General features: G+C 38.4%; 1 protein-coding gene across 6 annotated transcripts in view; it reads left to right on the top strand.

Annotated features, from left to right (window-relative positions):
- Positions 1-24,278, top strand: part of KIF6 (kinesin family member 6) — a 158,193-nt gene that overhangs the window by 102,341 nt on the left and 31,574 nt on the right. For all 6 annotated transcript variants that reach the window (XM_032102745.1, XM_032102744.1, XM_032102742.1 and 3 more), the window contains one exon: positions 3,711-3,766. In XM_032102745.1, the coding sequence (XP_031958636.1) occupies positions 3,711-3,766 (56 nt within the window). The remainder of the gene's footprint in view (positions 1-3,710; positions 3,767-24,278) is intronic.

The following is a 24,278-nucleotide window of genomic DNA, read 5'->3' as shown; positions in this document are numbered from 1 at the left end:
CCCTCCAGTTCCTGTCTTGCAGTCCATCCACTGAAGTGGTGTGGGAAGAGAGATTGCCACTGAAGACTGAAGCAAAAAGTTGTCAAGTACCTCAGCCTTCTCCTCATCTACTGTTACCAGTTTGCCACTGTTGATCATCAGGGAGAGGTACATTTTCTTTGAGCTTCTTTTTCTGGCTGACATACCTGTAGAAGTCCTCCTTATTGTTCTTGCCATCCATTTCCAAGGTCAGATCTAGCTGCACCTCAGCCTTTCTGGCCTGATCCCTACACAGGCAGCATCACTATACTCTTCCTAGGTTATCTCTCTGTGCTTCTACTGCCTGTGCATTTCCTGCTTGCACTTTAGATTGGTTTGCAGATCTCAACTCAGCTATGCTGGTCTCTTTCCTTCCTTGCTTGATTTCTTTCTCTTGGGGATTGAGAGCTTTTGCACTTAATGGAAAACCTTCTAAAAGATCTGCCAGTTTTGTTATATTCCTTTGTTCCTGAAGGCCATTTCCCAGGGGATCCTTTTGACTAACTCCTCGGAGAGCTGGAATTTTGCTTTCCTAAAACTCAGGGGCCTAACTTCCCCTGACCCATGTCCCTCTGGACTGTGGACTCCACCAACACATGACCACAGCAGCCCAGGCTGCCTCCCATCTTGATGTCTCCAATTAGCTCATTACTTTGGTGACCAATTGGTCCAGTACTGCATCCCTCTGGTAAGGCTGTCTATTACCTTGCTTAAGAAGTTATCCTACATGCATTCCAGAAGTCTCTTTGATTGTGTACTGCGTGCCATATTACTTTTTCAGGAGATGCTGACATGTTTGAAGTCCTCCAGATGGACAAGAGCCGGTAAGCACAATGCCTCCATTAGCTGGAGCAAGAAGGCCTTGTAAATAGTCTCCCCTTGATCAGGGATCCTGCAGTAGATGCCAACCACCTCAGGTCCCTTTGTTCCCTCAGTCTCTGATTCCTACCCATCAGCTATCAGCCTGCAGATATCTGTTCTTCAGAGACAGCTCTTCAGGCTCAATCTGCCTCTTGGTTTAGAGAGCAACCTCTCCACCCCTCCTCCTCTCTGACATGTTGTCTCTTCTGACAACCCGTGGCCATTGATAGGCAAACTCAAGTTATGGGATTTGTCCCACCAAGTTTCAGTAATGGCAACTAGATCACAGTTCTTTAGCAGTGTAGTGACTTCCAGCTGCTTCTGTCGGTTGCCCACGCTGCATGCATTGGTGTAAAGGCACCTCAGCTCTTGGACACTCCATTTTCTTGGAAGAACACCCCTTAACTGCTTTGAAGTATTTCCCTAGTCTTTCCCTGTTGGCTCCTATTGTCTCAGGAGCCCCTGGCACATCTTAGTAAAACATCAAGTGTGCATTATATCACTCTTACATTAATTGAATGGTGAATTGTCAGTGAACCTACTTGGAAGTTTCACTGTGAAGGTTGCAACTGTTGCTGGGGCTGTGAAATTTTTCATATAGACATGACTATACATAGTCATACATATACAATATACATGTGTTTTTTTCTGTAACTACTTGTGTATAAATGATCAAAAGCATCAGTTAATTAAATCAAATACTGAAGAGCATTTGTTTTGTTAAAAAAATATATACAAGAAAAAATCTGGTTTTGAATAAAGCTTTTCATACTACTTCAGAGCTCTTCACAGGTGCAGTAGCTTATGCTGTAACTCAGTAATGTCTCTGGATTTAAAAAGTGGGTAAACTGATATAGTCAAAGATAATTCAAGTGAAAGAAAATAGGTTCAAGCTATCCTGTTAAGACAGTTGCCTGTGGGAAGTGCCTTTGTAAGACAGAAATATTGATCTTCTACAGCTTTACAGCAATTCTTTTTCATTTTTCTTCCATACATTAATATCTGCTTCCCTGCTTAAAAGAAACCACCCTGTGTTTATACCCAGACAGAATCAGATTTCTGCAATTTGGACTTTCTATACCTGACTTCCAGAGAGCTTAATAATATCCTATTTCTTAATGCAACCTCGTTGTCTTAGGACTGTTTCTCTGAGGAGGAGAAAAATGCATCTCATTTTCTGATGAAATATGGTACCAAGAAATCTTCCCAGTTGTGCCACTCCAATGTAATATTCCATACTGCACGAAGCTTCTAAATCCCATCTTAGTCAATATTTCCAGTAGTAAAATTCTACTGAGAATACAGATCTAGTTTCCATTTTGTTGTTCTACATTAATTTTTTCCATTTTCTTCTTTCCTTGCTTTCTGTGTTTTAGCTGGTTAACAGCTAACTTGTTTTTTCAGTACCTATGGGCAAGTTTCATGGAAAGGATGAGTTTCACTTGGGCCACTTGTTGTTGTAATTTCTAATAATTAAAAACAAGTGAATATTCATTTAATTCACTGAATGTCTCCACTCTCTCGTTAGACAGCCTCTGAGTTTGTCTTGGTTTACATAATGAGTTAGAGATTTGTTTTCCAAGATGTTTATATTTTAATTACTGGCATTTGCATTCAAAGGATGAAATCTTTGCCAAAAATACTTTTTCCACTAAAATTAGTGGCTAAATTCACTCTGGGGTTTCATCATGGAGTATTTATCTTGTAGGTAATAGAAGCCATGATTTGGCAACTTCAGCCTTTCTGTTAAGTGGTCTCCACGTAAGATACACGTGATTTTTTTCAGCTAGCAATATAACTGTTCACCCACCACTATTCATAGCAGCATCACCTTAATGCTAGATAATACCACCTTTTTTTTGTTAAAGAAGTATTGGAAATAGCTTTTTCCCATTCAGTATTAGAGTCAAATCTTGTGTATTTACCTGGTTTATTTTGTTTGACTATGATTCATAGTCACAGATGGAATCTGTTGAAATGTTATAAATTAATGCCAAATTTCAGTTTATGTTATTGTGCTGGTTTATAAACTATGGTGTTTAAAAAACAGATGCACGACCTATTCAAGTATTGGCAGTATTTTATGAATAAAGGCTGGATAGATAGCTGACTTCGACTTTTCCAGATAAATCTCTCTGTGAACATGAATCAGAGTCAATAGCCAACATGAGATTTGCCTCAGGAATTAATAAGTAATTGATGAACTTACTATCTGGCTCATGGGACCTGAGGGAAAGAAAGAGAGAGGTACTTCAGAGCTTCTTCCCTTTGGTATTTATGCAATCCTCAAAGCGTGCTTGGGGCTCTAAGTTAACCCCAGTAGAAAAAGCTTTTCTAAAGTCTAACAGAAGCTTCCATGGCTTCCACCTTTTATACGTAAGAAAGAGTAAGTGCTCAGGAACCCTCCAGCTTCAGCCATTTAGCCTTGTGGAATTCGGCCTTGAAAGCAAATTTTTGCGAGCAGATACCAATGAAGGCACTTGAAATTCTAACTTGTTCCAGTCTTATGAAGAAATGGACTAATTGAGAAGACGGAATTTTTCAAATCCCACTTGTGTAGGGAGAAGCCATATTTGTTTACTCTGTTTTGACATTTTTTGAGTTAGACAGAAGTACAATTTGTGGATTTCCTCAGTTACTTTGTCTAGATCAAGACTCTTCTAGATGGTTTCTCTTAGACCAGACAATCTCTCCTTGTGGAAAATTGTTTCCAGTTAGTTCTACTTATAAATGAAAAAGTAGTACTAAGAAATTATGTATTTTATTGTGATCAACTTCTGTAACTTGTTGTTCTTTAGAATAATTCTGTATCATTATTCCTGCATTGACAGGTTTGATGAAGCTAAATGCCTTGGAGAGAAATTGAATGAAGTGAGAAATAAAATAAGTGAGTATATTTTAAGTTCATTTTACCTTTTAGCTGATGAAATCACAGAATTCAAATGTATGGGAGGAGATTCTAGTTTCTAAAAGAAAAAAGTCAGTGCATGGCTAAGACTTCCAATAAGGTAAACTGTAAGCTGATGATAGCAGTAATAATTTTATTTTGATTATTTCAAATACTGTAATGTGAAAAACAGCTCCCTTCTTTCTTTGACAGGATGTCTGAAATTTACCAAAAAGAGAAGTTATGGTATTAGCATGGGATTTTTAAATTTTATTTTGGAATAAAAGTATCCAGAACCATCATTTGAAACTTTCATATCTATGGATTAAGGATTGTATTTATCCATAAATTTATATAACTTCTGATAAAAGATTACCACTCTGCACTTTGTACAGATTAATTAGAGCAATTTTGAGGAGTGCCTCGGTTTGGTGGGGAGTTTCATCATTTTTTCCTTTAAGGCTCCAACAGCATATGTTTGGTATCCAGTTTCAGATTGTTCAATGTCAAAAATCACCCATAGATATATTCAGCCCTACAGCAGGTCTAATATGATGCTCCTAGCAGACTTTGATATGTTCCTAATTGATTTCTGAGTTCTGTTGATTCCAAACCTGGAGGCTATCCAGGATTTCTGTCAGATATTAAACAGGTTTTTTTCTTTCCCTGAAGTTCTTGGAGATCAGGTTCATGTCCTCCATTTTGCACATATTCAGGTGAGCCATGTCTCTTCAACCTTGCAGATACAGGCTGTGAGGGACCAGATTAAAAGGTAATCTGGCATCCAGGTCAAGTGGTGTAGATCTTGCTCTTATTTTCTATCTCCTTCTTCTTTGGGTGGCACCAAAATAGACATGGACAATGAAGTCATTATCATCACGTCTTAGAACAGCAGTTAACTTCTGGGAAAGGACAAATGTCTCACAGCACAGCTGCCAAGCGCTCTGCACTTACACCATAGCCATGATTATATTCTCTGTGGTCATGAATGATAACTACTGCCAGATTCTCCTCCCTTTGGATACACCACAAGTCCCTCAGAGATATTATACAGTATATTTAAATTATGCCAGATATGCGGAAAGCCTCAGCCATGTTGGCAATGCATTTTCAAACCACAGCGCAGCTGATGTTTGGAATAGATCCAGAAGCAGAGACATCAGGTGCTGAGCCCTGCTGCAGAAGTTTTCTGAATACTTGGTTACTTCTATAAGACATGACACTGGAATTCACCTGTCTTTCTTTCAGAAGGTTAATTTGCCTGTGTCAGACTGGCTAGAACATAAATGTCAGTACAGAACCTGTGCATGGATATTCATAGATTGACCCATGCAAGAAGAATTTCAATATCTACCTTGCAACTATGGGTCTCTGCAGTGTCCATATAAACTCACTTAACTCCTGCCAAGTAGGCTTTTTGCTGTGGCAAACTTGGAAAAGCAGGTTAAACGTACTGTGCAGGATTCTTTTTCCTCTGCTGTGATCTAGAAGTCCACATTGTCCTGTATTCCTTCTGTCTCTTAGATTTGCTCATCTATGTTATACCCAAGAAATTTCTTAGCCTAAATAAGGTAGAGCCAAAGTCAGCACTGACTGTCAAGCTTCTTTCTTTTGTTGGAGTCGAAATGCATTTTAGAGCCTGAACTGTGAACACCAGCAATAAGTAGCGACACACAAGCACATCTTTCTCAGTATTTGGGGTTGCAACTGTGCTGCTTGAAGACAGGAGCCTAGCAGCCACCCTAAATGCACCTCTTATCTGGGGGAGAACAAATGTTTGGAGGGTATGGGAGGCAGTAAAAGATGCAGTGGGACACATGCCAGTCCTGAAGGTACCACTTGCAGTGTCATGCTGGGACAAAACTTGTGTAATCTCTAAATCCCTTGAGATTTGAATCTCTCAGAAATAATGTAACAATGCAATGTAGACGTCATCTCTCAAAACTCTGTTTCCATGGATTGCTGCAAAATCTAGAAGAAACGCTTGGTTTGGACTGAATTGCTGTGGGTTTTTCCTCAGTAAGTTAGGCAAAACTTCTGTTAGCTATAGTGCAGTAGAGTATGGATTTTGCTGCAATTAAAAACATCTGTTTAAAACTTGCTTTCGGTTAAGTTCTTCAGTGTTAAAAGTGAAACACTCAAGTATATCTGGGAAACATGAGCAATACAACAACAGTATATGTAAACTAAAAAACCAAACTGATCCCTTGAACAAAGCAAACAGCTGTGTAACAAATCAGTAGTGTTGCACTGAGCTTGAGAATGCTTACATGCCTCTTGTAGGAAATTGTAATAGGTTGAAAACCTTCTTTAAGAATCAAGCTAGAAATGCCTCCAAAGTTCTAAGAAAAATTGTACAAAACACATTTTGGTCTTGTTTTGGTATATAAAGTGTAGCTACAAGTAAAGAGTTTTCAAATTAAAAATTAATTTCGTTACTCTATTTTTTTTTGTTTATTTTGGCATTAAAATGGGAAAATAGTCTTTTAATTGAGTGTTTGCTGTAACTCTACTGTATAAGCAAGAAACTCAATCCATGTTGTATCCATTTATAGCTATCTATATCCTGATTGATGCAGATGTAACTGCTTTGTGGATGGTTTTTATACACTGATGTCTGAGGCTTAGAAGTGATTATACTATACATTCCTTTCTTCAGTTCTTTCTGTGTAACACTATGCAGCACGTGAAAATTAGCACTCTGGCTAATACAAATACTCCATTTTATTCTTCTGTCCTTTTGTCCTGTCCATCTTTGTTTAGACCATATTTGTTAAGGTATCTACCTATAAGCACCTCCTAGTAAGTATTAAAATTTTGCATCCAGTTCAGCTTAGTCAATTGAATTACACTACCTTATATATTTTAACAGCCTGAAATAATTTTTTTTCCATTAAGTCTGTTTCATCATAGCAGTCATACTCAGAAGACCATTAAAGATGCTAAGTAATTTTACTAACCTGCCAAATTTTTACTGAAAATGTGGTAGGCGAAATAAGAGTCATCTGCGGCCTGCAACTAGATCTTTCATTTACTTTTATGGTTGTTTTGGCTTCCTTAAGCATTCCTGGCTGCCTTGTTGTGCACAATCAAGAACAGATCCTGTCAATATCAGTTTCCATTATTTCTAAGTTACTCTTAATAGTATAAAACTATGCACCACAGAGGCCATATTAGCCCATTTCATGCAGTCTGATTATATTTTGAGATAGTGACAGCAGCATTTGGCTGTAACTTTTGTCATAAATACCCTTTCATTCTGACTTTGGAAATATTCGTGTTTTGCAGTGAAAAGTACACACAATACTCCAACCCCTTCTCAATTACAATAGCATTTCAAAAACATCAGGAAATTAGGGCTGTAAAAAGAAATTTGCAGTAGGATTTTCTTGGTAGGCTTTTGTTGATGTTACTGCTTGCACAAAAAGATTAAGGCAAACCATGTCTATATGTAAGGTGGATTTCAAGTGTAGAGTGACTGTAATGTCAGAAATGAGACATTGTGGCCAGCATGCCTCTTTGCTACTATACCACTTAGTCCTGGATTCTGTCTCCTTTTATGTTTAATAGCACTACAGAGATTTTCTTTTAATGAAAAATAATATATGTGTCTTAGATTTGTCATTATGCTTACTTTTCACAATGACCTCCTAGATGTAAGAGGATGAATTTTATTGAGGATGAAAATTGTCTTTTTCTGATACTTGGGGGAAAAAAAGAAAAAAACAAAAAAGAAGAAAAGGAGGGAAGTGTTTCTAAGTCAGGGTCATTTTAGTGACCCTGTTTGCTGCATTATCACGCTAAACTCTGTATAGGCACAAATAAAGGAGCAGAGGGCTTTGGTGCAAGTATTGATGGGCAATTCTTTTTGCAATTCAATATTGCAAAAATACACCATAAAAAGGCAGAGCAATGGTATAGATTTTGAACATGTAGACATGTCTGGATTTGTTTGAGTGAACTATTCAGAATTGTTTACATATGACTGGAGAATGCGCCCAAGGACTGGGCTTTAAAAGACAAATACAAAAAAACCAACATGAGTGAAACTGGAAAAAAATAACTGGGAGGTCAGGAAATAATGAGAACTCTGTAACCAGCGTAGGAGAAGTGGAAAGTGGGCCAGCACTGACACAAAGTACATTTTTGCCTTTCTAGTCCAACATTAAGAACTTTAAAAGTGTGTGTTTCACTAGCGAAAAAAAAAAAAAGTGTTTCTTTTCTTAGGGAAAAAAAATGCTGCGTGACAGCATATGTTTTGTATTTTATCATTTTCAGAGAATTAGGGTCTCTAACAAGAACTATAGATCCTTTTGGTATTGCTGAAGAAGACAGTGAAGGAAATTTGATGCTGAAGCCAAAGATTTTATTTCAGAATACTGAGGAAAATTTCTCATTGCAAAAATTTGAGTGATTGTGCCTAGCACAGTGTGGTGAGTCAACCTCAGCTGACGATCGAGCAGCTCTCTCACATCCCTTCCTCAACCGAATAGGGAGAAAAAGTAGGAAGAAAAAGGTTGTGGGTTGTGATGAAGATGAGGACATGACTTGCCAACTACCAAGTGAAACAGACTGAAATTGGAGAAAATTAGCTTAATTTATAGCCAATTAAAATAGAGCTGTGTGGTGAGAAGCAATGACAAAACTTCTGAAGTAAAAACTTCTCTCCTTATCAGGGTTAGCAGGAGGGTTTTTTGTCTAGGATGCTGTTATCGACAAGGTGGTTAATACACTATTACTGGAAACATTCTGTGTCAAAGTACTCTGACAGTAAGGACTACTCTACATCTGAACAAACCGTAAAGCATTAAATAACAAAAAAGACCCAACTGCTACTACACTGATCACAGTGAGTTGGGGGGATTACACCTTCTATTTTCAGTGTAAATCAAACTGATATATTCATTCAGAATTTCACTACTAAAAAAAGTTTCCTATAGGCAAGAATGTGCTCTGTGTTAGAAGCATTTAAGAGTAGTAAAGATTTCCAGTTCACTCCTATAAATGTCTGACTATTTTGGGTTATTTTTGCCACTATTAGATTTAGTTTTTTCCTAGAGGAAAAAAGCATACTAAATGGTATTTAATGCCCAGAGGGAAGCAGCTGTTGTTTTTAGTCTGTCCAGAAATCAGCTAACATTATGATTGAAGCTGGGAGAGGAAGGGCAAACTCATGTGGGAGTAATAACTGTGTGAGGAAACAGGCACTCTCGGAATGAAAAAGGGTAGGTGGGTGGATTATGTGCACATGATGTTGATGGTGCATCTATACCCACAGGAATGCTGAGCTGTTGCACTGCTCTGCCTCATTTCAGGCTTTGATTTTTGCACACAAGATCATAGAATACCAAAGCCAATTATTATCTTTAGTGACAGCATGTTCTAGTATTGCAAAGCAAGGTTACTGAAGAGTCTTCATTTAATTTGCTTGCAAATTATTCAAATAATGTTCATATGTACCACAGGAATGCTACACTGAAATGGTGAGGATGGAGGAGAGTGAAAACAAGACATATCAGTGCTCAAAGATAATATTGATTCTGATTCACTACCTTGTATGTCACACTGTTATTTCTGTGAATGCACAGTAGATGTTAAACCTAGTCCAAACCTAATTAATATAAACCCAGATTTTTTGTTCACCTTTTTTTCTCTTTGTGCAAGATTCTATGTACGTACACATAAAAATCAATCTTGTTACTGTCACTCTCCTTCCCCATGTGGATGAGCCAAGCAGACCTACAGTAAACTCCAAAGAATATTTCATGCAAGGGTTTTCTTTACACCTACACAACTTTATGAAGGGAACTGATAGCAACATTTTTGCACAGATAAGAAAATAATTAAGATAGATGAAGTTAGTTTTTTTAGGCAGAAGTGGTCTGAGAGCACTCTATTGTCTATGGTGTATATCTACATTGTTGTAGCTTCTCATGCAGGCAGTAAGTTACTTTGAAAAAGAAGGATCAGCTAGTTAAGAACTAGAATCCCAAGGCTGATATTAGGAATGCTATGCATATTTTGAGCCATGATTATATGAGCTGAAAGAATTGAGGGAAGTCATGCATGAGCAAATAGCATTTTTAAAACTTTTGCTGAAGAAGTGTCTGTACTTCGGAAGGATGGAATTTCTCTGTTAAACAAACGTTCCATGCTTTACATGGAACCTAAATGAAATGAAAATGCAGTGATGATTTGCTATACGAAAAGGAAATCCATCAAAATCAAAGCACTGGTTTCTTAAAACTCAGTAATATTGGTATTATTATCTATTTCTTTACAGTAATATAAATGTTCTGAGTTACAGACATGAACTTACTGGACATTGTTTCAGCCATGAATGAAGTGAGGCTGCAATAAGAGAGAAATTACTGTGCTTCAAAATGCATCCATTCTTCAGTGTAATATTCTGAGATACTTCTTGTTTCATAGAAATAAGCATTGTGACTTCCTAGTTGCTGATTTAATTCACTGTTCTAGTTTAATTCCTGAAAGTATCAAGTAGTTACAAAAACTTATATGTGCTCAGCAAATTTTACTGGAAATTACTAGTGTAGAAGAAAAATGATAAGATTTGGTTTAAAAAAGGATTGAGAAACTTCAAGAAGAAAGGTTACATTCCACAAAAAATAGGGTTCATATGAGATGCAAACATCTCATAAATAAATTAACTCTGTATGCAGATTCAATGAGCAGATAACTCAATAATGTCGTTCCACTGCATTTTATTCTTCAGGTAGCTTGTATTCTCAGCAGAAATCTTTAAAATCCATAGAATTTGAAATCTTGAAATCCTCACTAAGGAAAAACTCTAGCTGAGGTCAGTTTGAGTTCGACTTGTGCATGGATTGAAAAGAAGATTCTGAAAAGATTTCCATATTTGTCTTTATTGTTGTTTTAGTTGATCAAAGGCAACAAGCATTAGCTATAGATTCATAGAATCATTGAATGGTTTGGGTTGGAAGAGACCTTAGAGATCACCCAGTTCCAACCCTCCTGCCATGGGCAGGGACACCTTCCACTTGAACAGATTGCTGTGTGCAAATGGACACTCGGTGCAGCACGTGCTGTGCAGCTCATCCAGCACATTCAGTAGGTATCAGAAGTGCTGTGTGTGCCTTCTTCAAAACCTGCTCAGTGTCAGGCTGCATGCATGCTGTATGTACCATGATTTATGTGTCCAAAATCCCTAGCTGGATTGCTCAGTACTGGAGAAATTCCAGATGAACAGCCAGATCAGCGATCTAGAAGAAGCTGAAACAGTAGTTTATCATGAGAAGTAGGAGATTTGACAAGAAAACATCAGTGTAGACTGGAAGTTCTCTGAGCAAGAAAGGTTGCCTGTCTGCTGCTTCACCACTTCTGTCCTGCACTAGGATATATGGCAAATTAAAGCCTCAATACACTTAGTTTCCAGTAATTTCTTTTCTCCTGGAACACTGCCTGTATGTTGCAGATGTGCTCTGTCACTTAACAGAGTTGGTCTTGGTATCAGGACACAAGTTGTATCAGAAAATAGAACACAAATATTATTTCTGCCATACTTTATCTCAGGTGTGTAACTATGCTTCCCAGGTGTAGCTACGTTGTTTACTCCTGAGGGATGTCGCTTATGCGTAACATAACAAAGCTCTGCAAAACCTGCAGCCATCTGTGGGAAAAACAGAAGAGAAAACAGACCTTGGGGACAAACAGTCCCCCAGATGTAATTTCCCAGCTGGGATGTTATTCAATGTGGCCCAGTGCCTAGAAGCCCCAGTCTGTTTCTGATCTGCAGGTCAGTTTCAAAGCAGTTTTGTAATAAATGAGGCATGTTTATGTGTCCACCAAAAATAGCAGTAGCTGTTAAAGCTGAAGCCATTCAGCATGGCTGACACAGTCTTCAGATTCTTTCTCCTTAATTTCTTGGCCCAATTGTTTGGCAACCTAATGCTGAAAAAACAAAATTCCTATGTGTGTTTGTTTTGGATAAATATCTAAGCATCATGCCATTATGACGGCAGTTTTGGAATCTATTTTTTAAATGTTACATTTTGATTTTTGGAAGCAAGGAATTGAAAACACAGAAAAACAGCTGAGTTTCTACAGATCTTATTTTCCTAACTACTTTGTCACCATATGCAGTTTCTTCCTTGTTAGAAATGTGATTTACTTTGCTTTGCAGGATGCTACAACTTATTTTTCTGTTTGGTTACAAATCCTTCCGTTTTAACATATTTCCTTCTTTCCATGATGAAATATAGCTTACTTCCATCCTGATTCTGTTAAGGTTCTTTTTCTACCACTTCAGGTATTATTTCTATGGCCTAGTTTAGCCAGGGATCTGTAGAGCATAATATAAAATGGTGTGGTCTTACACTGTCTTCTGGAAGATCTCTCTCAAGGTGCTGGAAGGCAGAATAGATGTCATGACTTTGACACAGGCATGGCAGGTAGCTACAACATGGTAACTGGTTACTACCCCCTTGGGGCAGACTCGATGCTGTGATGCAAGTTTCCACAACCTATTTTCTTGTCCTATGAGCAGCCAGTTGGATCATAATATGAAGGAGAGTGATGGGAATATATTTCTGTTTCTTGCTAGCACTTCGGTGAAAGGTTCATGTTAATGATTTTCTGTTTGTTTGTTTCTTCACAGTGTTCATAGTGAGAGTAATTAATTAACTACCTTGTTTGTAATCAACAGATCGTATTTTGATTCACATGAAAACTTTTTTTAGAATCTCCTAAGTCTCTGCCAAGTGAGCAAGGCTTAAATTTTCTCGGAGTAGTGCAGTTATGTTTGCTGAGTGTAATTCTAAACGACCTATGATTATGTAATTTATAGTATAGTAATACTTTTAGCTGAATGAGAGTCCCCAGAAAGCTGATAGTAAGATGTGCAAATAAGGAGGAAAACCAGACAAAACTATTAAGTCTATTTAAAAAGCCTGTAAAGCACTACTATCGCTTTCTGAGAACAAGAGAGAAAGTCTTTTATACTTACTGTAGGCATTGTACATGCTATAGGTCCTAACCCTACTCAGAGCAGTAAAATCAGCATTTTTGAAGGTTGAGGTTCAAGGTACTTGGGCGGTGCCAAGGAGGAAGATGTGAGGGAGCAATGTTGGGGCAGTCCCGTGCTCCACTTGGCATGCCTTTTGTAGTTGCAGTGTCCCTGGAGCTCTGGGCTTTGTGTTTTTTTTCAAGCCTAACCCTAAGTGGAACAGAAAAATCAGAATTTTTCAAGCTGTATTTCCCATCTTGTGGGTGGTGCCAAGGAGCATGGTGTGGAGGGAGCAATGTTGGGGCAGTACCGTGCTCCCTTTGGCCTGTCTTTTGCACTTGCAGTGTCCCTGGAGCTCTGGGCTTTGTGGTTTTCTCAACCCCAACCCTTACCCTAACCCTAATCCTAACCCTAACCCTAACCCTAGGCTGAGTATGAAAAGCCACATGGTATTAAGGCAGGTGCCAAGGAAAAAACTGTGTAGGGAGCAATGTTTAGGTCAGTACCGCCCTAGCCTTGGCTTGCCATTTTCAGCTGCAGTGAACCTGGAGCTCTAGGCTTTGTGCTTTTCTCAACCCTAACCCTAACCCTAGGTGGAGCAGTAAAAGCAGCCTTTTGCCGAGGCTGAGCTGCCCAGCACACAGGTGGTGCCAAGGAGAAAGGTGTTGAGGGAGCAATGTTGGGGCAGTGGCATGCTCTTTTTGGCATGCCATTGTACTTGCAGTGTCCCTGGAACTCTAGGCTTTGTGCTTCTCTCATGCCTAAGCCAAGGCACATGCCTAACCTGACCCAGAGCAGTAAAAGCAGCCTTTTACTGAGGTGCCCAGCACATGGGTGGTGGCAACAAGAAGGTGTGAAGAAAGCGGTGTTTGGGCAGTGCAGTTTTCTCTTTTTGAAGTGAAAAGGACAAAACCTTGCCAAAATTATACTTACCAAAATCAGGGAACAACGTCTAACAAAAGGACAGGAGAAGAAATTGATGAAATGAAATGCTTAATGAAAAAAAAAATTCTGCACCAAGGGGAAAACAATAAAATGGCATGGGGTGACATGAAGTGTCGGAAAATAGACAAACCTTGCCAAACTGATCCTCATTGAAAGTGCAAGATTTCATTTCCTTTCAGGAAAGGAAATGAAATCTTGAAAACAGAGAAGAAAGTGTCACAAACGCTCTGGAAAGGAGATATGATAAAAGGCTTTTTGTTTTTTTCAAGCCTAACTCTGGTTGGAGCAGAAAAATCAGCATTTTCATAGGTAGAGGTGTCCAGCACATGAGTGTTTCCAAGGGGCAAGGTTGGGGAGGAAGCAATGTTGGGGCAGTGCCATGCTCCCCTTGGCATGCCTTTTGCATTGTCAGTGTCCCTGGAGCTCTGGGCTTTGTGGTTTTCTCAACCCTAACCCTAAGCAGAACAGTAAAATCAGGCTTATGCTGAGGCTGAGATGTCCAGCACATGCGTGGTGCAGGCTCTCTCACTTCAGATGTGGCAGCTGTGACAGAGCTGTCTGTTCTGCTACTGCTGCAGCACGGTCATGCTTTGGCCATTGTCAGAGAAGACAGAAGGACACGTCATTGCTCTATCTTCATCATTCCTTAGCTGATGTAGGATTTGTCTTACCTGATCTGGTAGAAATGAGACTGGCAAGAGAACCAGGCAGCTCTAGTACCTTTTTTGCAGCCTTTTTCTTTTTTCTGCTCCTCCTTACAAGAAGAGGATACTATCTTTGGTAATATAAAGTATTCTGTGCAGCAGCACTCAGCAAACTTATTTCGGAAGGTAGAAGTTTTTTGGCTTCAGGGGGCAATGCATATGTTAATGGCAATGCTAAATATTGTCCATTGTTTCAGAGTTGCTTGCATATGTTTGTTTTTACTTTCAAACAATAGGCAATGCCCCGGGGTGACAGTGCATAGGCTGAATGGGTCCTCAAAATGAGAAAACATGATTTGTCAAATGACTTACTCAGAAAATACCAAACTGAATGAATTCATTTGAACAGCTCTATTATGCTCCCCTGGTGTGCTATTCTTTAAACAGAAGAACCTTATTAGTGTAACAGTCACTCCATGCCTAAAATCTTAATGTTTTCTTTGGCTCTGAGTTGGAATGTACATATGTAGGAAACATTTTCATTTTCTAATTATTACAAATGATGTTCTGTTCTTTACAAACAGAACTATTTTCAGGGGAAAAAGTTACGTTCAGGAAGAAACCAAGTAAACATTTTTTACTTAAGGTTTCACTAGAATAACTAAAACAAATTGACCAGGCTCATTGGATTTAATCAAGCCATGACTATAAACTTGGAAAAATACTCAGTAACAGATTTTCTGCCTGTAAGCTCTTTTGACTGAAAATGGGTAGTCATTGCTAGATTGCTACATTGCATTTTGCTGTTTTATTAGGCTAGTATGTTCTTCTGTCAGTCTATTAAATTTGCTCTTTTAAAGAAAAGATGCTAGGTGAGATTTGATGCTGTATTATGAGGTATGTGTGTTAAATCCGACAATCCTTTATACAAAAAGTTTTTCTTGATCATAGAATGACATAATATACTGACTTGGAAGGCACCTATCAGGATTATCGAGTCCAGCTCCTGGCCCTGCACAGGACAACCCCAAGAGTGACACCATGTGCCTGAGAGCATTGTCCAAACGCTTCTTGACCTCTGTGAGGTTTGATGCTGTGACCACTTCCCTGGGCAGCCTGTTCCAGTGCCCAACCACCCTCTGGGTGAAAAACCTTTTCCTGATATCCAACCTAACCCTCTCCCAATGCTGTGCCTGATGCTCCCAGGTCATGATTGGCCCTCCTGGTTGCCAGGGCACTGCTGACTCATGTTCAAGTTACCATAGACAAAGACCCAAGGTCTCTTTCTGCAGCACTGCTCTCCAGCCTCTCATTCCCTACTCTATACAGACAACCAGGTTTGCCACACCCCAGGTGCAGAATCTGGCACTTTCCCTTGTTGAACTTCATCCAGTGGGTGATTGCCCATCTCTCTCATTTGTCAAGGTCTCTCTGCAGGGCCTCTCTGCCCTCAAGGAAGTCAACAGCTCATCCCAATTTAGTTTCATCAGTAAACTTAATGTTCCCTCCAGTCCTGCATCCAAGTCATGTATGTCTTTAGTATTGGATGTTCAGAGATTTTAACAATGAAAAATCAAACCTTCAAATTTCAGAGCAGTAGACCTCACATTATTCAGAGTACTGTCCAAGAGTGATATTCCTTCCCGAGCACAGAAATAGAAATTTGTTTCTCATAGTATCTCGTGGTTCATTTACACATCTGGACAGCATTCATGCAGACTTGTAGCATAAGCATACAGACCTGTCCATACTAAAAGACAATAGTTGGCTTTTTCTAATCAAATTAGTTCCTAAATCATGTAGGACTAGTGATGTCACTACAGCTGGTTGTGAATGTTGCAGAAGGAATGCAGTCAACAGCAAATAGCTGTAATATGAAGATTTTGTCATGCACTTTATTTAAGGCTGAGGGAAGACGTCTGTTCTGGGCTGATGTTATCATTATACCAATTATATATAATCAGGTTGTGTTTTAAATTGCTGAGCAATTCAAGAAGCAGACTTAGGCTTATCCACAACAGTGAATATACAGATTTTACTGGGTTGCTAGTATGTGTCTGACATTCAGGAGTCACTTCTCGAAGGTCTGGTACATATATTACAAGTAAATGTGCATCAAAAAATGTGTCATACACTCATTCTTACTCTGACTTGTTTCCATCACCCTGAAATGTTTATATGCATGGCCTCAAAACATGGTAGCGTATCTTATCAGCTTCAGCATAGTAAATTTTTTAATTTATTTCATTTTTAATTTTGTGTCATATCTGTCAGATTCTTAACACCAGTCTGTCTCATCTGACCAGAAGTTACACAGCAGTATGTGCTCAATGCCAGGAAAATTCCTTGGGTAGGAGCAAAATTTTAAAAGTTCCTGAAACTGAAGTATGTAGTGCGCGCTGGAACTCTATATTTAATTTTATGTTGAACAGCTCTGGCCAGAAGAAATGTCACAAAATGAAACTGGACATTAAATTGTTGCCTAGAAATTACAAGGCCATGAAGGTGGTATTGTAACAGAAAATAACCATGTTCATCTGAAACTTGGATATAGTCACTCTCTGCTTAAAATATTAACTGACACCAGCGTATTATTATCAGAAAATTTGTTGGGGGTAAAATCCTTTGGTTTTGACTTTGCTTGTTTGTGCTTTTAAGAACCCTTTATTTATTTTTTATCCTTCTTAAATTTGGATATTTGAAAATGTGAAAAGGATAGGAGCTGTATACAAAGCTATTTCTCTATTTTCCTTATTCTTTCTCTTCACATTAATTTCTAGGAAATAATCAAGAGGTAAGCTGCATTTAGTCATATGAGCATCCAGAGCTCTAAACTCACAGATTATGGTTCCTTATCCATATGGCATTGCTTTTCAGTCATGCTTTTTGGACCAGCTTAATATTTAATTCATGAACAAATAGATGTGATAAACAACAGGACAACAGTTTCCAGATGTGCATCATTTCTGTTTCTTTCCTAGCATATGAAGACAGATAAACAGAATATTTGTTCACTTTGGACAATACCTAAAATAGCACTCTGGCATCTAAGGTATAGCTTAAGTGAAATTTAGGTACCTAAATTCAAGAGAGCTATCCAGGATAAACAAAACCAAATAAATTCCCCCCAAAAAACTGTTGATTTAATTCCTGAATGCAACAAACTGCCATTGCTACAGTACATCCAGAAGTACTACTTTATTGACTGAGCTGCCTATCCCCTCCTCATGGAGAATCCAGACATGGTGTGTCCTTCTGCTGAAGTCCCTTGGAGTGTGCTTGTTGCTATATATCCACGCTTGGCTAAAAATGTCTGGTCAGGAATAAGGAGTGACAGCCAACCTTTGGACGTGAGAATAAAGGTCCAAGCATTTGTTTTTAAATTCAGAAAGCATCCAGGTTCTGATTTCCAGTTTCAAGGAGATGCTGAGCTGCAGTCCAGAGCCCTTAGCGTTTTATGTTAGTTATCCTAGATGTCCCAGTGTTGAGTATCTGGATGTTTAGGAATTTATGTGCACCAACCACTTCCCATATTCTGCTTCCTGTGGAAAGAAGTCCTGTGCCTTTGGGTGAATGGCAGTTGTGGTACATGCTGGCATTTCCCTCATTTAGATGAACGGGATCTTTGGGAACACCTCAGCAATTAAGGCCTATGTAGCCTATGAGAGTCTGTACTTAGAGGAAGATAGAGGTCCAGAATGATGTCAGCAGGAAAATCAGTTTCTCTACAGTTTTGCTATTTAACCCTATCAAAGCATTCTTTTGTTCTTTAGCAGCCAGAATGTATGAAAGGGTATTAGAAAAAAAAATTTGTGCAATAAAGGATGCTGTGGAAATGCAGGCCAAACAATAAACAGTTACAGGAATGTCCTTCAGTCAGAAAGTGTAAGTCATCATCTTATGAGGAATCTGGCCAGAATTAACAAGAATATGAAGAAAAAAGGGAGGAGACTTAATATGGAGGTTAGAAATAAATGCACAGAAATGGATAGAGAGTTTAGAGGACTGTATATTGAGTAGCTCAAGGAATAACCAATGAACCACAAGATGATTGAGTCCAGCCTTTAACCAATCACCATCTCTTCAACTAGACCATCGACTAAGTGCCATGTTCAGTTGTTTCTTGAATGCCCCCAGGGATGGTGACTCCACCACCTCCCCGGACAGTCCATCCCAATACCTGAACACCTTTTCAATGAAGAAATTCTTCCTGAGAAGTCAAGTACATTATCATCCTGTAGCAAGGAGCAGCAGAGACTGCTATCTCATAAGCTTTCTGTCTGTAAATTTGATCATGCTTGAAGGTATTAAATGTGTCAATAGAAGCTGTTATTGTCTCAACTGAGTATGGCAAGGAAGGAAACATGCCCCAGTCAGATATTGTAAATAGCAATCTCAAAATGTGCTACCTATGATGTATTCTTCATCATAGTAGGGTGTCTGGGAAATTTAAACTCCAAGGAAGGAGATTATGTTGGGAAAATTGTGTATTTCCCTGTGTGTTTAGTAATGTGCTGAGCTTAGGCTGTGGTTTGCAACTGTGAATTTGTGGAAGTTAGGATTGTGCTTCAAATTCTGAACCTGTTGTCTTTCCTGGGGCCTCCAGCTGATGAGTTCTATTAAATCCCATTAGCTCCAAATGGTCTGGCCCATGTCTTTGCTGGCAGTTACTTTCTCCAATCTTCCCAGCTGACAAAAGAGGGTGTTGACTTGTATTTCAGACATTGTAGTTGAGTTGATGATAGTGTCTCAGCTTAAATTTGCTGGTATGCTTGTGCTGATGTGCCAAACTCTGCTAGAGCAGCCAGAACATAGGCAGACATTTCCTTCTACATCCTCTGCTGTGGGGCAGTGACCTTTGACAGCAAACTTTGGGATGGAGGGAAGGGAGAGGGAAGAGGAGAATGGAGGGCCACTAAAATCTTAAACCACTGCAGAAGGCAGAAATTTGCTGCAGCAGGTTATGCTCTACAGTATGTTACCTGAGGTATTGTCATCCATGTATTTTTAATGCTGATGAGGGCTGTATTTCTTACCTGGAAAAGTACATGTGCATTCAGGGAGGCCGTGAGTGCTGCAGTAGTATGCTTTCCTCCCTGATGCCACCAAGGGCTTTCTGAAAATGAGAAGCTATCAAATTACATGGGGATTTGGCCAGCCATGTATTCCAAAATAAAGCATTTCCATCAGACGTAGTGTTGAGCCAGTTTACTAATGCAGACTACTTTGTCTCTGCACATTGTCCTAATAGAGCCAACTGACATGTTTTTGCCATTGGAGAAGGACAAAGTTTGAAAAGAAAATTGAGAATTTGTCCCAAATATTTCTCTGGGTCAGAGAAAGGCTGAATGGTTTATTTGCTCTTAGTGCTGCAAGATTTTGCAGTAGAACAGAATATATTTTTATTCCATTACTTTTCTTGTCAGATACTTTTTTATCATAGACTGTGTTCTTATATAATTTTATCACCAGATTTAAAAAAAATATTCTAACACATCTGGTAAGATTTTCTATATCTGTTAGATCTTCTCAATTTGAGAAGTTGTTCCATTTGAATATCTACACTTGGGTTCAATATCTCCTACTTGCAGGAATACTTTGTAAGCTGTTATAACTCTAACCTCAAGCTCAGTTAAAAATATATCTGTACAAGGCTCATGGAAGTTATCTGATTGTTCCCCTCTTTGTCTCTGAGTGATTATTTGCTGAATATACATCTTTAATTTCTGCTCATTCAGCAGGACTTCTTATCTGATTCAAGTGGGCGCATGCAACTTCATGAATCAGATTGGATAGATCGAGAGTCTTGAGTTGGTCTTCATAGTTGGGTGGTAGCCGGGTCCAACTGCAAATATAGGGGCATTGCATTACAAACAAAAGCCCCACTTATTTCCTGTCGTCGTTTAAGCCCAGCTGGCAAAAAAGCACCACACAGCCACTTGCTTGCTCCCCTCTGGTGGGACTGGGGAAAGAATCAGAAAGGTAAATGTAAGAAAACTCATAGGTCGTTATAAAGATAATTTAATGGGTAAAGCAAAACCTGTGTGTGCAAGCAAAGCAAAATAAGGAATTCCTTCACTCCCTGTCAACAGCCAGGTGTTCAGCCATCTTGAGGAAAGCAGGGTTCCTTCACTCCTAATAGTGACTTGGGAAGACAAATACCATCATTCCAAATGGCTCTGCTTCATTCTTGTTTTCCCTAGCCTTTTTTAACTAAACATGATGCCACATGGTGTGGAATATCCCTTTGGTCCACTGGGGTCAGCTGTCCCAGCTGAGTTCCATCACAGCTTCTTGTGCACCCCCAGCCTATAGACTGGTGTGGCAGTGTGAGAAACAGAAAAAAAAAGAAACATCTAATACCACATAGCATGATTAGGGACCCAAAATGCCCTGGAGCGTGAATTCCAGGAATCAGATGCCCTGGATGCATAAGAGGATGTTCTGCTAGATATTTTATGTAACACCAAAAATGATTTAACAATGAAGAAAGTAAAACATACAGCATCCTATTTGAGGTGTGAAGGTTTCAGGATCTCCATGATGAAAGGATGTATTAAGATAAATGCAGGCTTGGAAAATGTAAAATAATAGAGAAATACTAAAAAATAACAAGAGATGAGAAATCATTGACAAAGGCTTTAGCCTGTCAGTGCTTGAGTTAGCAGTCTTTGAAACCTTATAATAGTATTATATTGAGAATCTAATAAAACATAAGAGAAGTTTTAAAACCTGTAACATGGACCCAAACAAAACAAAAACACTTTTTTAAATTAGTGGTTTTTTAATTGTAACATATTCACTTTTGTATTGTCCTGAAGCATATGCTTCAGGTCAAAGCATTCATTGTCTGTAATACGTTGGAAGATAATTTCAGATCCTTGAAACAGTCTGGAACAACGCAAAGACAAGAAGTTGAAGGACAGCCATGTTGTTCAAGTTATGTATTCTGTCATATTTAGTCACCATATGGGATACTTTCCTCTGCTTTACATCACTCTTAATTAGATTTCTCTATTCTATTTTGTCTTCTCCATCTCTCTCCTTGCTTTTGTCTCCTGTCACAAAGCCGAATTCTGTGTTACCAGTTCATCTCTTTTCCATATCTCAGGATGGCACATGTGTCCAGAAATGCAGGCCAAAACCAACAGATTTATCACAGCCTAATGACAGCTGGCTGCATGCTGAGTGAATTCTTAAATTCCCCAAAACTACTTTTCTTGCCAAAACATGTGGAGTTGCAGCAGTCAACATTTTATTGGGACCGTTATCTCCAAATGAAGAATGACTCTGCTGGAAAAAATTATTTGGTATCAGCTATAGACCTATTTTTAGTTTCTTTTTTGGTGAAACTTCAGAAAACATAATTAGCCATATGTTGAGAGATGTTCTCCACATCTTAAATTCAATTTTTGCAAACCACATTTAAGACCTACCTTGTCCACAGCTTTACACTGTTGGACTCAGAAGACATGGTGGGGTTTTTTATGAGAATGTGATTCCTCATATTTCTTTGGGTAAATATTTGTGTTTATGAAGATTGTAGAACTGGCAGTACTTAAGACTAAAATCTTCCTTTTGTTTATATGGGAAGATCTGTGCAGGCAACAGTACTGGAATCATCCCCTACTTCTGTCACTTATGAACTTCAGGCCTAGCATTGGGGCAATGGTGTTCTCAGAAGCAGAAAAGAAGAGCAGGTCAGAAACATTCATTCTCCCCCACAAGTATTTATAGTGAAAACAAAACAAGATTATTTTAATCAAAAACATACGCAGAAAATCTTAAGGGTTTGTCAAAAATAAGAGCTTCTACGTGAAAACAATTTTTTCCCAAATGAAATCTAAACAAACTGTCCAATTTCAAATTGGATTAAAACAAAATGAAAGATTAAATCATATCTGGCTGGCTAAGTCTTGGTATGGAATTATAGTCAGGTGCCTCATGATACCACCATGTCCCCTGAATCAGAATTCATGTTTGGCCTACTTTTCCCATAATACAATTTCAGTTTCTCCTCAGGAAGTTTTCTAGGAAATGAAGTTCAGTTTTTGCTGCCCTGAAAAGGTAGTTTGGACTATGTGAATTGGATAAATGTCACCTTTCTATTTTTATTTAAAGAAGAAAAAGAAAACTCTTTTTCTAGAAGAATGGTAAGGATGAAGTTTTATTTTTCTAGCCAATGGAGAAGTTTTCTTTGGTTCCTCTCTGATTACATGTTGTCTGATTCAAACTTCTCATTCTTTCACAAAGCTGCCAATAGAAGAAGTTTTCTTGCAACATTATGGTCCATGTCATGGATGGTGCAGAAGTGTACAAAGGGAGAGAGGAACATTTGGGACAGTTTCTGACAATGGTCTGACAAAGCTTGCAGTACACGTAGAACTTCCGCAGCCTCTGTGGTTTCTATCCCAGCTGCGCTCAGAGTAAATTCTACCTAATTGATAGTCAAGCCTCTTGGCTATAATCATTTAAAACACAGTCTCAGTGTTTCCACTGTTCTTGTGTTCTTGTGTTTCCACATATTTGTATTGATTGCAAGCTGTTGCCTATCTGTTTGATCTTACTCTCATTGACTTGTTTGGCCTGCTTTTTTTCGGTTGACCTCATTGCGACTTGAAATGCAAAATATTTAGATTGCTGATGATCTGTTCCTAGCAAGGTTAAAGAAGGAGAAATAACACTATGTATTGACAGGATTGAGAACTGTATGTCACCTTTATTTTCAGGTGGCTCTTGATGAACAGCCTGTTGTTATTTCTAGAACCATTTTTTTCAAATGAGAGTGGCAGTTGCCTTTTGCAGCTCACAGTGCTTACGAAAGAGAGTTTCTGAGCCCTTACACAAAGATAAATGTATAGATAGTTTCTGAGGCATCTCTGTTAATGGTAATCCATTGAGATGAGTTTCAAGACTACTACAAATTGCTTCATTACTGTCTCATGGCTCAATATTGAGTGAGTAACATCACACCGTGTGACACAGTGAGATAGAATACAAGAATCTAAATAGTCAGTATAGCAAAAAGCAATCTGAGGAAAAAGTAGCATGTTTAATCACATTTCATTGAGTATTGAAATCAACTGAGTTGCTTTATAGAGCTTTCCAAGCACAAATAGCATGAATGTTGATCATTCAACTGGGCTTTTATTGGTAAAATTTAGTAATCAAGGGGGATTTTTCTATAGTTACAGGAATCAGCTTATTTAACTGAATGTGGTTTTTTGGTCGAGTGTTAGTACAGCTGAGATGGAGGATTTATTTGGTTTTTTAGCAGGGTTAGATGAAGTTAGTTATTTCACTTAACCTGTTTCTCAGTAGCTGAAGGTTTTTCCTAATTTTACTGATAACTTTAATTACAGAAAAATTAATTGGTTTAATTAAAAATAATTAAAAATAATTAAAAATAATAAAACTTCCTCTGCAGAAAAATACAACTCTATGCCTATTTTATAGTCAAGGACTAAGTAGGGTGTTTTCTTTTGTTTGTTTTCTATAAACATTCAAAACAACAAAACTTGACTGTTATACTGTAATGTATTGCAAATAATACATTTACTACAATGCTACTAAATGCTTAACAAGTATTCTCATAATTTCCAAAGAAATTTAATTTGTTATGGTTCTTTTGTGCTCACAGAACAATCTAATTCTCATGACCTGTGAATTTAAATGTTTTTTTATATTCTCTAGTTAAGTATTTGCCAGCTTTTAATGACTTAATTTGCTTTTGATTAGCTTACTCTGTAAGACTTCACTTGTAAGCAAAATTATATTCTTAATTCAAAATGCATGCTAATATGATATAGATAATCACAGGTCTGGGGGAAAAAAAGGTGAATGCAGCATGGATTTTTTTTCTTTCCCTGGTATCCAGACTTACAGCTTAGTAAAGATTATGAACAAGTCTCTGCTTAGAAATTGTTTTAATTTGAAA

The sequence above is a fragment of the Corvus moneduloides genome, chromosome 3 (genome assembly GCF_009650955.1).
Source record: "Corvus moneduloides isolate bCorMon1 chromosome 3, bCorMon1.pri, whole genome shotgun sequence".
Lineage (NCBI taxonomy): Eukaryota > Metazoa > Chordata > Aves > Passeriformes > Corvidae > Corvus > Corvus moneduloides.
This window is presented reverse-complemented; position numbering and strand designations above follow the sequence as displayed.